We start from the raw sequence: 14,357 nt of genomic DNA, 5'->3' as shown, positions 1-14,357 counted from the left end.
GCACATCTGATAAGCACTCTTAAATCACGACAGGCAGATTGCCACTATCTCTCAAGAGGTTGGAATATATTAAGACAATCGAGATCAGGGACTGCTTTGAACGAATACGGTTTATTAAAAGAACTGAAGTAGCACGCTTGTTTCAGCCTTGTGGCGTTTGATGATGATATTTTATAGTACATTACAGCTGAATCTTGCCGGTACTCAGCTACGGAAGGGAGACCTGGAGACTTACAAAGAGAATTCCGCTTAAAATGAGGACGACGCAGCAAGCAATCGAAAGAAAAATGGTATGCGTAATTGTAAGAGACGAGAAGAAAGCGGGGTGGATCAGGGAACAAACCGGGGTTTAAGATATCATTGTTGAATGCAAGAACTGGAAATGGACATGGGCCGGGCTATTGCGCGTCGACAAGATAACCGCTGGTTATGAAGGCAAGCGTATTAGAGGGAGACAGTAAGTTAGGTGGACACATGAGATTAAGAAGTTTGTGGGTATAAAATGGCAGCAGCAAGCACATGAGCGAGTTCACTGGCAGAACATGGTTGAAGCCTTTGTCCTGCAGTTGACGTAGTCAGGCTGATGATAATGATGATGATGACGATGATAACACGAAAGTGAAATGTGTTTTCACACAGGTAGTTGAGCGCTAATTCTGCATAGTTTAGCCACAAGAGTGAAAGAATTATTGCTGGAGCAACAAACTGCGAAATCACGCGAAGGAAATCAAGCAGCTCAAAACATACGGAACGCACCTCAAGCAGAAAGCACGCACAAAATGGGCATACACAGGACGAGCGTGGAATAACTACTGACTCAGCTCGACCCTTAATGCGGGCTGTTCAACCAGAAAGGCACACGAAACGAACGCACAAGATACACAGGACGAACGGGAACAACTGCCAGAATTCTTGCACATTCCTGTATGAGCAGCGTTCTCTTTTCGTAAACGCCGCTGCGGAAGCAAGAGAACTGACCTTTGTGCCCTTTGGAATAATGCGTCTGGTAAGCGTGCGCGTAGGAGAGACCATGCGCCTCGGAGACGGCGCTCAACGAAACGCGAAAAGCGATGACTTTAGCTCCCGCGACGCAAACATGTCGCGCCATCTCGCTACTGATGACTGAAATACACTGAAGAGACTGAGCTCTGAAGACTGCCAAATGATATAGGGTGTATATGAATGGCTTGCCGTTAGCAGCCATGACAACGTACGCCTTTAGTTCAACCTTACTGGTGATAATTTCATAGATTAATGAAAAAAAAGTACGCTTTGTGGTCCAGTGTTTAGCGCGCGCGCTAAATCTTGAGGTCAACGCATGTTATTCGGCAGGTGCCATGGCGAAAACAAGCTCATTTGGCAATTTGTAGGCGCCTTTGAGAGGCCTGAAAATAAGTAGGAAGAGGCCGAGATAGTGGAGCCATCACCACTAAAAACACACAGGAACTTTCAAACAGCTCTAAAAATAGAAAACTGTGTCGATCTAGCGGAAAACCTATCATGACTTTCCAGAGGCGTTGATCAAGCAAATGGCAAACGCTAGATAATTTGCAGCCATCTGTGAGGCATTGTGAGACTCTTTATGACCTCCAAAATGGCGAACGCGCGGCATGTATTTCGAAGGCTTTGCGACTCTGCCTTTAGATAAAAAAAATTGTATGTTACGTTTGTGCGCGCACGCTGGTACAATCTACTGTGTGCGTGTGTGTGTATGTAACAAAACGTCATTAGGTATGCCCTTTGCAATTGAAGGGCGCACTAAGGGCCAGATTGACCATTGCTTTTAACTCTGAAAGGTGAAGCTAAGGGTCTCCAAACTCTCTTTGTTTCGCAATACCATATTATAGCAATAATAAAATATTTGTTGCGGGGTTGTGGACCAGAGTGGCGCTCTTAAAACGCACGCACAGAGAGATGCACTATAATCAATTCATACATCGTGTACATTTATTCAACAGCCTTTACAAACAACAATACCGCCAGCCGATCAAAAACCTCATTGGTGACGCGCTAGAAACAACCTTTACAATATTCCCAATAAGACACTCAAATAGAATAACTAACAGAAGGTTACGCGAAGATGCCATCCCCAATGATCTAATCACCACAAGGCACCTACGGGACACGGCCCACAGTTTTCGCATCCCGCGAATACCCGTGAAAAGACGACCAATTGTGCCAGCCAATTCACGCCAGAGAGAGGCCCGAATCTTCTCTGTGTTCACCTAGCCTCGCCGCTGGGTGGCACTACCAGCGCTATTGATGATTATGATTCAACGCAAGCACAACGCAACATCTCGCTTTGCGGCTGAATCTATATGCCACCTCTCCGAGAGGCACGTTAGGCAACGACGAGGCGGAAAATACTTAACTGGTGTTGATTGCACCCGAGTACTGTGCGGCTCCTTGAACTTTAGAGAAATAATCACATCACTGTTTATCAGATATTCTGTATATCCTTGCTCTGTCTTCATCAGTTCGATAAATGTGTAAGATTGTGCTGGGTGTTTGAGCAACGACTATCTGCCCGACACTATAAGCCAGCATTATGGTCTCCTTAGTGAAGGAAACACCAAGAAAATTTGAACGCATTTGCTTGAACGACTGCAACTTCTTTATTTATTACAAACTTATTTTATGAGCACACTGTTCCACTATTGCTGTTCGGTTTACTTTTGCCGTTTCTGTCTTCGGCAAGGAGTCGAACAGAAAGACGCCTCCGTAAAGGTGCTTGTGAATAGCCAGTTTTCCTGCGAGGAGATATTGCAGAATTGCTCAGCCATAGCAACTATAGCTAGGCCTCAGCAAATATAAACTAATAAAACGCTTCAACAATTTCTAGCTACCACGGCTTTCCCTCCAATCGCTCGCTCTTGTAACTGTAATCTTCATTGCTACTGCACGCCTTTCTCTCTGGCCGGGAAACACACAGAGGTTTTATGTTCAATATATTTGGAGGGCACAAGATTCACGCGCTTTTATAATAGAACGAAATCTTTCGAAGCATAACTTCCTGAAACTAACTAGAGGGACTCTGGCGCTACGATTGTTCCACCCCCATGGGAATGACGGGTAATACACTGATTTGCCTAGTCTTCGTGCCTGCGAGCTTCGAACGGACTGGTGGCTATGTTTATTGTTCTGGTTTGTTTTTTGTTCGGAGTAAAAGAGCAAACGGTTGTAAACTCCCTGAACTTCATGACGTGAACTTCAGTGAATTGCAACTGCTGCACATTTCTCGATGGTCGCCCCGTTACAAAGTGGCTCCGGCCACACGATATCAAATGGAGCCAATAGAACAAAGATTATACGAATTTCTGTACTACTTATCATTCTCTTGCCGGCTTAAGTACCACGCCTTGCAACTAACATAGACACTAGTGTCAGAGTTCCCTCTAGTGTACATTTAAAAAATCTTATATTCAACAGTATGCCCCCTAATATAGCAGCTATTGAGGGCGTCCAGACTTAGTGCTTTTCGGAAAGTGAGAACGACACTCTAATGATGGTGAAATAATATTGCAAGAGAAGGTATCCTCGAAAGAACTTGGCTGTAGTTTATTTACAGCCATATACAATTTATATACGCTGCAAATTACTTACAGTGACAGCTCATCTGAGGCAAATCTCCTTTGCATACCTCTCGACCTGCCATTATGGTTGTTTTTTTGCGGTACATTTTTAAGCGGGTGCACCCGTACGTGTCTACAAATGCAGACGAAACTTGTCTTAAGTGCTTCCCTGAGCTAGCAATACACGTAACTCAACTGAGACATCGGCAATACTTAGCCGGAAGTGAACAGCGTTAGAAACGGTAAATAGACACTGGTAAACACCTGGAAATACTTAGTACGCGCAACCCTATCTGCCGCAATGTCGCTGGGGTAAAACAGCTCAAGATAACTAAGATACACACCAGCCCTCTACCAAGCCGATTTCTAGGAATGAGATCATGAGGTAAATCAAGATTTTGCAAGGACCCTCTTGGTAAACAACTATGTAAACGTACATAATTTTGGTCTCTGCGTTATGACGGAACAATTTTTTTGAAGAACCTAGATCAGCCTACAGACTAATGTAACGCCAGTGTTAATGCTAGATCAGCGCAATACTCTCAGCCCGCACCTCAATTCTGAAGAATGACACCTGATAAGAATGCACAGGTATACACAGAACACGCCCACATTTAAAGCTGGCGCAGTTATTACTTCTTCCTATTTGATCAGCACATGTTGACTACGCCAGCGTCTCCTCACTGAACATAACGGCGCGTGGAGTGTCCGTCCGCGCCTCCTGCGGGTATGGCGTTATATGCACTTCTTGTCCGGCATCGCACACTGCGAATTGGTACAAAAATGGGCCTCTCTTCCATGCGCCTCTCAAAAATAGCTGAAACAAGATCTAGTAGCACTGCTTTAAAGCGCACCCTTAGCACCATCTGGAGGGTGGTACTGAACACACCGAAGCGTTCAGAGATCTGCGTACCAGCAGCGGTAAATGCTCACCGTTACCATTTCAAGTAACCAGTGGCACGTGGCAGAGCTTTCTAAAGCGGTGGGCTGCGGAGTCAGGAGTCACAGATTCAAATCTAAACAGCGCAGGTTGCAAATTTGTTCTACCGATTTATTTTTGTTTGTGGCTTTACTTACCTACCTATCTTAGCCACCTACCTATCTACCAACCTACCCACCTACCTACGTATGTATATACGCACATACATACATACATGCATACATACATACATACATACATACATACATACATAAATACATACATACATACATACATACTGTCACAGATACATGCGAAGAAGAGAACGACATTCGAGGTGTTTTGCAGACTCCTGGTAGCAGGACAATAGGGTTAGAAAAGAAAGACGAAGATGGTCTTCGGCATACAGTTGATTTCGAAACAAGGAGCATTATCATCATCATCATCATCTTCTTCATCATCAAACAGGCTGTTTCACCGTCGCAAGCTGTTTCACCGTCGCAAGCTGTTTCTAATAATTTTTGTTCTCGCTACACCACAACACTGGTGGACGTGCTGGCTTGTGATCCCACCTGATGCTCTACACTCCCGTGGAAAGCCGTTCATCCAGCCCGGACGCACTTGTAGAAATTCCCGTGCGTCGCTTCAGTCGTCGCTTGCGAGGCCTCCCTCCAGAGTTCACCCCTACGCGCGAGACCCCCCCCCCCCCCAAGGCACCGCTCACCTCTTCCAATGGCCACCGCCAGTCCACAACAGTTACTAAGAGACATTAGTCCACCAACCCCATCTCAGGTAACCCTTTTTTCGCCATTGGTGCCTGATCGCTTTGGCGGTGGCGCACATTATGAAGTCGAAGGCTGGCTTGATCGATATATGAACGTGTCGCCGGCATCAATCTGTGGTCTCTTGAACAAAGGCTCCCCCGTGCCTATTTCTATCTCGACGACAGTGCTCGTACTTGGTATGAGAACAGAGAAAGCAGTTTGTGAACATGTAGTCACTTTAAACGGCTGATGATTGAAAGAGTTGTCAGTGTCAACCGGCGGGACCGTGCACAGCAAATACTCGAGCTAAGGGTTCAGAAACACAATGAAACAGTCAAAATATTCGCTGTGTACATGGCCCGTCTCTTCCATAGAACTGACCCGCACATGACCGCTGAGAAAAAGTCGCGCTACCCCATGCGAGGCATTAAGGAGCTGTTGTTTGCCGGACTTTACGCAACCCACCAAGCACCGTGACAGACTTCATCAAAGAAGCTACGGCTATCGAACGGGCGCTTCACGTACGGTGCCGACAGTACGATCGCTTGTCCAACAGCGCCCACATTCAAGTCACCGCTATGACGTCGGACAATGAAAGCTCAATACGCGATTCATAAGAGAGATTGTTCGCGAAGAGCTGCTGAAGTTGCGGACACCGGTCGCGGACACACCCACGGCGTCTGTCACTTAAGTCGTTTGCGAAGAAATACGCCAAGCGTTTTAACAACTGTTCCTGCTCACGATAAGCGACCCATGAGCTACGCAGCCGCGCTTCGCCGCCCGCCACTGGTTGCGCAATCGCGCCATCAGCAGCCCTTCTTTGGTCACCACCGCGCGAACAGACACCACGACGCCCTGCCATAGTGCCGCCGTACGAAGAGCCGTCTCCCGACATAACGTGGCGTTCACCACAATACGAGCCGTTGCGGCGTCCACAGCTTCGCAAAACAGGCGCCTGGTGCACTGTAGACAGGCGTCCACTTTGTTTTAACTGCGGAGGTGTGGGCCACATTTCCCGTCATTTCTGGCACCACGTCAATACGTTTCATATTTTCGGCCATCGTCTGACAATCGACGCCCTAGCGACGACTACGCACCACGCCTGGAGGACGCCGATTCTCCAGGACCCCCCTGTCTCAGTCCTATTTGACAACCACCGTGCCAACAATGACGACAGTGTGCTTGACTATCAGCCAGGTTTGGGACGTCAACCACGCTCTCCGTCCTATTCACCTTCGTCACACCACCACACTACTGCTGACGTCAGTGGAAGGAGTTCACCCATACTGAAGGCGGTGACCTCCGAGGGGGGGGGGGTGCAGGCCGTCAAGGCGAAAAAAAGGCCCCTGTTACTCTTAACACAAGACGCCGTAAAGCCGACTAGTCATAACACCGACGAAACTGACGACAGATCTTACCGTTTTTGTAGATGGACAGCAAGTAACAGCCCCTGTTGACACTGGTGCCGACTTTTCTATTATTAGCGATAACTTCGCCGTATGCCTCGAAAGTAAAGACTACGTGGACGGAACCTCACTTGAGAATGGCAGGCGGCGAACTGTTGATGCCTGTCGGAAGGTGCACAGAAAGACTCGACATCGGTGGTTCTTTCTTCGAGACAATGTTCGTCATCCTGACCTCATGCTGCAAGGACCTGATCATAAAAATTGACTTCTTAACAGAATATGGCGCTGTCATCAACATCCCTGACTGTTCAATTAAGTTCCGCAACAGCCCTAGTTTAGTCGACTGTTCGTCAGGTGCGATACGTAACACTTTACGTGTAAATGATGATGATGTGGTCATTCCACCACGGTCATGCGCTCTTGTTTTGGTGAAAGGGCACAAATCATTTGACGGTGAAGGTATTGCCGACCGAACTGGCTCGCTACTATTTAGCTATGGCAATTCAATTGCACGAGGTATGGTCCGTCTCGCTGGTGGACGCACAAACTTGCTGTTGAGCAACTTTAATATTTAGCGACGGTGCCTTCCAAAGGACACAGCTATCAGCTCGTTCGACAATATCGTAAAATTGCAGGGCAGTTTATGTTTGTCAGTATTGGACGAAGCGCCTAATCAAGAACCAGAACACGTATTTGACGTTGGCCCCTCTCTGTCAAAGGACGACCGCCAGAGACTTCTTCAGCTGCCAGCCGAATACAGTGACTGCTTTTCTTCGACATCATGAGTCGGTCGAACATCATTGACAAAAGATCGAATAATCACTAAAGACATGGCGAGACCTGTTCACCAGAATCCTTATCGCGTAGCTCTAAAGTAACGCGAAGTCATACAGCAACAAGTCGCGAAAACGCTCGAAGATAACGTTATTCAACTGTCACAGAGCCACTGGGCATCCCCTTTAGTGCTTGTAAAGAAAAAAGACAGCACCCTGCGTTTTTGGGTAAACAACAGAAATATTAATCAGGTGACCAAGAAAGATGTGTACCCACTCCCAAATATGGACCACTCCCTTGACAGGCTTCGGCACGATTGCTACTTTTCTTCCATGGACTGGAGGAGTGAATACTGGCAGATCGAGAAAGACCCAAGACAACAGTAGAAAACTGCTTTTGTGATGTCAAATGGTTTATATGAATTTAACGTCTTGCCTTTCGGTTTGTGTTCCGCTTGCACGACTTTTCAAAGGCTCATGGACACCATACTTTCGGGACATACATACATACATACACTCATACATGCATACATACGAGACATGCCCATGACGACAGAAATTCGTCGAGTCTCGATATAATTTTTGTAGCTGTTTGTCATACTTCTATGCCCATCTACTATGCATGGTGTCGAAAAAAGACGAGCAGTATTCAAAATATATAAAGAAACACTATTGGCATAAAAGCGGAACTGCACCTGCAATGGTAGCCTTAATCTTATCCGCCAAGGGCCCCGCGGCCTTGTGACACGTGTACTGGTCCCGGGGCACTACCGCAGCCGCTGGTGCTTCTCCGTATAAAGGGTGCGGTAGCCCCACCACTGTCACTTCGGCAATGTCTTCGGAGTGCTCCTGAAGCAGCAATTGCTCAAGCTCAGCAGGAACAACTTGGTTGTCCATGCATTTTATCATCTCTTTCAGCCTCTGGACGAAATAGAAACGCCCGTCCTCGTCGTAATAACCAACGTCACCTGAAAAAAAATCGAAGGATGAGCACTATGAGTTTTGAGAGAGACATGTTAAGGACCTCTCGCGCATTTTAGATAACTGAATAATGGCCCATCTTTGTGGCACTGGTTCTCAGTCATAAACATGAATGGCCTAACTTTCCCCAGAGATCACAGGATTGCTCCTCCTCGAAACAGTGTTTTAGGTATTATGACGAACCTTTAACTCTTAATGCGCGTGGCTGCAATATCCGAGAAAAAGTACTAACGGTTCAAGTGAAAAATCCAACCAGCACGACTGTCATTCGCAAGTGATTGACAGAAGCGCTGCGGTTTTGTGGTTGGAGTCAACTGGTTAGAAATGGGCTGCTGAGTTTAAAAACAAACTGATTTATCCTCCTTTGGAGCAAAAAAAAAACACAGGCCAGGATCACACATTTGAATGACTGTTCAGCTACACGGCAATGCTTTTTGTGCTTTAGACAGTATTTGTATGTTTACTGTGCATCCGGGATGACTCACTGCTCTCTCATAGTTGAGTATGATGTACTTGAAATCGTCAAACACTTTTCATAAACACACGGCATTCTCTTACTATAGAGAAATCGGCGAACACTCCGACATGTGTGGCACTGTTATGACATAGTATAGTGACGCGAGGACTGAGAGTCAAGGTACCACTTTGCAAAGGAAATATGGATCGACATAACACGCCACTAAACAGCTAAATTAATTTTCGCGCAATAATAAAGTACATTTAGAAAATCCCGTAAACACCACTGTTACCGTGTCATGGCACTTGGTAAGCTAGAAAACAAGGGAGCCTTCATGTGCGCGTGTCTCCGTGTTTTAGGGTGGTGTCAGCCTTTTACCGGGCACTTGTCGCCACCCGCTAAAGCACCATGTTGCCAGTCCCGGTTTCTATGCCTACTATCGCCATGTTGCTTTCTTCAGCCAGACGTTCCTGCTCCGCCGCACTGCACCAGCTGCATATTGGCGCCGGTGTGCAAGGTGCGGTATGAGCTACGTTTGGCTACACCGTAGACGTAGCTTGCGCTACGACACCATTCTTGCGCTAAGCGCACCTACAAGGACTTTGAAGTGTAAATGCCAGGGTGCTGCATGCCGCAATGCAAAACCACTTGAGACTGTCCCGCTTCCCGACTTGCTCTAGCCAACGGAAACGCTGGATTACACAAGTGAAGTGAGACTGCTTGGAGCCAACTACTTCTCCCCGTCTTTGGGAGGTGAACACCCGTTGTATTGCGAGCGGGCTGAGTATATAACCGCACATTTTTTGAAAGCGCTGACTTAGCCATGCGAGAAAGAGCAAAATGAGGAAAGTGAACACGACAACGTGCACAGTATATAAATGAATCAGGCTTCGTTCAGCTACGCTGGGCTATGCAAGTGAAAGCTGGCTGAGTATGCTTGTTTATCCTCGTAGTCGAAGCACGGTCGACCAATAGAATGATATGACTAGTCGAATGTGTGGTCCTGCATGCATTCACTATCTGTGCTTTATCGGTTTCCGAAACCGTCACCGCATTCATTGTGGAAAACGCCAGGCCCGTGAACCACCTACAAACGCTCGCGTTCACGTCTTACTTTGCTGGCAGGTGTTCGCGTTCCTGCAATTTCTCCTAGGTCACTGAGGAAGGCCATTTGTAGAGGTAGGCAGACGAGCCGACGACCGCGTTCTCTGTAGACTCTTGTAGTCTTGCTCATTTGCAACACAACTAAATTTTGTGTGATTTGCCATGAGGTATTCGTTCTTCCCTTCAATCATACGCGCAACCACACCAAAACTCGCTCAATAATTGCAAGAAGGGTTTCACTTTCACATAGAATGCGACAGATTTATGTTTGCGTCCGTCCGTCGTTCTGTCTGTCTGTCGGTCCTGAATGGTGTAGCATATGTGCACTAAGCAAGTTGGTTGTTGGCCCATAACTCAAATATGCACTATGTGCTGCATCGTAATTTTTGCCGTTCCTTTGTTTCATAACGAGCCACATAGAAGATTTGATATCGTAAACTGAGTTTTTATTTATTGCTTGTAGAGAAAATGAGTATGGACTCCGTATACGTCGTCGGCGCCGCGTGTGAATTTTCGTTTTCTTGCTGTATCGCGGGCCCACTGCGAAGACACGAGCTTTTCGCAGTGGAGGCAGGACGGTTCGAAGAAATTAGGGTCATATGCCGTTTGGATGCTGTTAGCAATAAACTATGACGTGAAAAAACTTGGTTTTACTGTTGTTGCAGCCCTTTGTTTTTCTTTTAGTCTAATATACAGGCTTTTGTGGGGGGAGGGTTGGTGTAATATGATTGAGTGCTCTACTATTTTCGGGAAATGCTTACAGCTGGTAAGGGTTTAAGCAGTCCATTGTACAGATTCATTTGCAGGAACTAAACTTGCTGCAGGAAATTATATTGCACACAAAATCAATATTTCAGGTATGATAAACAGGCTAGCGAAGTTATGCGGTTTACAGAGAACAACGCGAGCTACCCAGTTGTTTCATCTGCCTTCCCTGTCGCTATGGGTACCATCATATAAAGAGCACGGTTTCGATCTTTGCATCAGGAGGACTTTGAGGTGTCTGCAGTGCTAAGGTGAACTTGCTTCAGGAATGCCGCGCAGACATTGAAGTAGGTTCACAGTGACTGCGAGGTTCTCCCGTACGCAAATATAGGCTCCCTAAATATTCTCACACCGTCAATGCGCTGGGTCTAACAGGTGGGAGAAACGGACTGTTTTAACAGTATTTGAAACAAACTCGAGCCACGAACATGTCTTTCCTATTCTACAAAACAGCGGGTAACATTAGAATATAAATCTTCAGCCTTCAGAACTTGCGATATCGGGAAAAAAAACATAGCCCCGTCTTGTTAAAACCCACGCTGCCTTTAATGTAAATGAGCGACCACTGAGAACCAACATGTCGGCCCGTGAAGTATGGCGGCTGGTTTAGCTAGAGTAAGCAACCATGTTCGAAGTTGTCACCACCCTAAAACACGGAGGCGCGCGCACATGAAGGCTTCTACAGAAAACGCCCCCCCCCCCCCCCAAAAAAAAAAAATGTGGGTGGAGTCTCGAATTTCGGTCTCGCACCGAACACCACGACGTCGTAGACTTTTAAGGAGTTTATACTGGTTCCTACGCAGCTTCCGATAGCTAGAAATGAAGTACGTAGCAATCTGTGGGTGTCAATCACCTGGCACAAGAAATTTCAGCCAACTTTGTCACGCCAGTGTCACGAAAATGCGAAAAATGCATTCTGAAATTTCTGATGTCACACACGGAGCTTTTCTCCGCTGATAACGAACTTTTCATAGTGACATATATTCATCAATTGCAGTTTATCACTATTAACAGTTCATAAATTTATACCAAGTCATTGCTTATGTTTAGTGTCTCTTTAATGTGCCTGAAACTGCCACTCACCTGATCGACACCAGCCATTTCCTTCAAAGAATTCCGCTGTCTCTTTTGGTCGCTTGTAATAGCCACGCATCACTGTCGGTATACGGAAGCAGATTTCGCCTGGCTCACTTGGACCCAGCTTGACTCTACTCACAGGGTCCACTACCTGCGTGTGCCTGGGGTTTTCTTCTAATCTGGGCGCTGTTATTTATGAATATTTCCTGATAGTGGACATGCCCGCAAGTTGGTTAGCACCGTCACTTTCAGAAATATACCTAAAATAGAAACTGATGTTCCCACACTGTCGAAAAAAAACTGTTTTCTTGGTCAAAATTTATTCATTAATAAAAAAAATGTATCCGTTACAAACCACACAAAATCAGGCATATACAAAGGCAGATAACTGCTAACAGGAAGCTTAAAAATGAAACGTTATATTGTCAAGCTGAGTTATCATATAGAAAACATTGGTGTTACTCATAATCGCAAAGACATAACTCCAAAACACTCAAACTAAGTCGACGTGAAAAAAAACATTGCATTGTTGTCTACGCCAATAATCATTCCATAATATACTGAATTGAACTATACGAAAAATCATTGTTTTATATATCACGTGGTCGTTCATTCAGCATATCTACTACCTAGAAGTGCCTCATCCGAAAGATCTACTAAGTTGTCGTCTGACAAGACTTATTCGACGGTGTTCATGGCTCGGTCAGCGGCGAGGGTTATTGGCTTCTCCTCAAACGCTACAAGGTCAGTGAACTTCTCATACGGAGTCTCACCCTTGACCTCCACCAGAAAGTACCCAATGGCCATCTTCATGGCCTTGTAGCTATTTCCTATTGTCTCAGTGAGGTGCCTGGGTGCAAGGAGTGGTGATATGTTTCGAGCATTCTTGTCACGATACGCACAATGACTAACGTGGTACTTGGAGAACAAGTCGTGTTTATTCTTTGTTGGAGGCGGGGGGGGGATGTGTACTTGCATCTGTGCGCCAATTCTTGCGGGGCGATTCATGGGTAATTAGTTTCTTTCCATGGAAAAGGTTGTTCGTTCGGCAACAGTGCCTACAACGTGGCAGAACATGTGAGCAGGTCTGCACAAAGCCAGCAGCACGCCAATACTATAACCAAATCTGACTTAAAACCTCAAAAGATATCCCTTGCCGCCAGAAAACAAGGAAATAAATGGAAGAGACGACACTACAAAAAAAGCTTTAACTTAAAGCAGAAAGAACGATCGATTATCAGAGAAAGATCGGAAAAGATGCCAAGCCGGTGCTAAAAGGGTGCGTTGCATTTACCAAGAGGCCTTAGAAGTCCAATCACCCAGAGTAAGTCACCCCTCCCCCCCATCTCCTTTCACCAGACATTGCAATGCCATGCACGGCTAAGAGAAAAAAAATTGATTCCCCCCCCCCCCCCCCATAGGCTCAGGTCGGTGGTAACATCACTCACAAAACACCTGCTTGCGTAGACACCCCTGCGGGCGCCTTGCACAACGAGTGCAAGGAAGAAAGCTGGAAAAGAACTTTTCTTTTGGTCCTGTGGAAAGACTAGTGTAATCCTACTTTTTTTTTCTTCGGACGCGATGCTGTAGAAAGACTTGGTCTTTTTGTTCCGATATGAATATGACCCGCTACGAGATGAAGGGCGTTCCGAAATTCACAATAAAGTTAATTCATCCATCCATTCATCCACGTAGGGTACCTTGTTTTGCTCAAGCAAGAAGAAGTCACAGTTTCACCGCATGGGCGAAGCAGTAAATTCTACATCAAAAACTTGGCATGTAACACTGAGAACGGCAAGCACATTCAAACGTGCAGCGTGCTGTTCATGCACAAAAAAAGCACGAAAACAACACACACAGGATGGCAGCTAACTAACAATGTTTACAGATTGACACTCAACGCACCGTTTAAACAAAAAAATGCAGAAACGTAATCATTGGTACAGATATGAGTACGCACTGACAACTGTCCCAGTTGTTACTTCGTTGTGTTTGAAAAGCACGCTCTTTTCGCAAACATAACTTGTCCAGCAAGGGAAGTGATCTTTGTCCTTCCAGCAACTAAACGCAATCATTCCGATCAAAGCAAAGGTGCAAGATTCTCCCCCACCACAGGATAAGTGCGCGCATAAAGCCTCCCTCCCTCCGCATGAAAGTTACTATCACTGCGTTTTCAAGCAGAAGCAGTTATTTCCATCATATTCGCAAGCAGACGTGTGGCTGTGTCGTAGAACACCCGCTGGACACGCAAACGACCCGAGTTTGATTTCTAACACAGACCCGGAATTACTTAATAGTATTTATTTTATTTGTATCTATCAATTTTCGGTCACGCAGAAGATATTTTTTCGCTCACAACCAACATTGCCGACGCCGGAATTTCTGCGAAAGGAGCTCTTTACACAAGAGCGTCAAAAACTATCTAGCTTGTGTGCACCACAATCCTTTTGACATACACAAATTCTACGACAAACAAAATGCAGCTGGGCTAGGTACGTTCCCAACAAAATGAAAATATTTTGAGTGTTTTATCGAGATA

General features: G+C 45.9%; 1 protein-coding gene across 2 annotated transcripts in view; it reads right to left on the bottom strand.

Moving 5' to 3' along the window:
• Positions 1-2,602: 2,602 nt before the first annotated feature.
• Positions 2,603-14,357, bottom strand: part of LOC119182977 (uncharacterized) — a 34,240-nt gene continuing 22,485 nt past the window's right edge. For both annotated transcript variants that reach the window (XM_075869280.1, XM_075869281.1), the window contains 3 exons: positions 11,825-11,969; positions 8,130-8,402; positions 2,603-2,750 (listed from right to left, as the gene is read on the bottom strand). In XM_075869280.1, coding sequence (XP_075725395.1) covers positions 2,623-2,750; positions 8,130-8,402; positions 11,825-11,969 — 546 coding nt within the window. In that variant the 3' untranslated portion in view covers positions 2,603-2,622. The remainder of the gene's footprint in view (positions 2,751-8,129; positions 8,403-11,824; positions 11,970-14,357) is intronic.

The sequence above is a fragment of the Rhipicephalus microplus genome, chromosome 7 (genome assembly GCF_043290135.1).
Source record: "Rhipicephalus microplus isolate Deutch F79 chromosome 7, USDA_Rmic, whole genome shotgun sequence".
Classification (NCBI taxonomy): Eukaryota; Metazoa; Arthropoda; class Arachnida; order Ixodida; family Ixodidae; genus Rhipicephalus; species Rhipicephalus microplus.
Note: the sequence above shows the minus strand (reverse complement) of the source record. Positions and strands in the feature narration are given on the sequence as shown.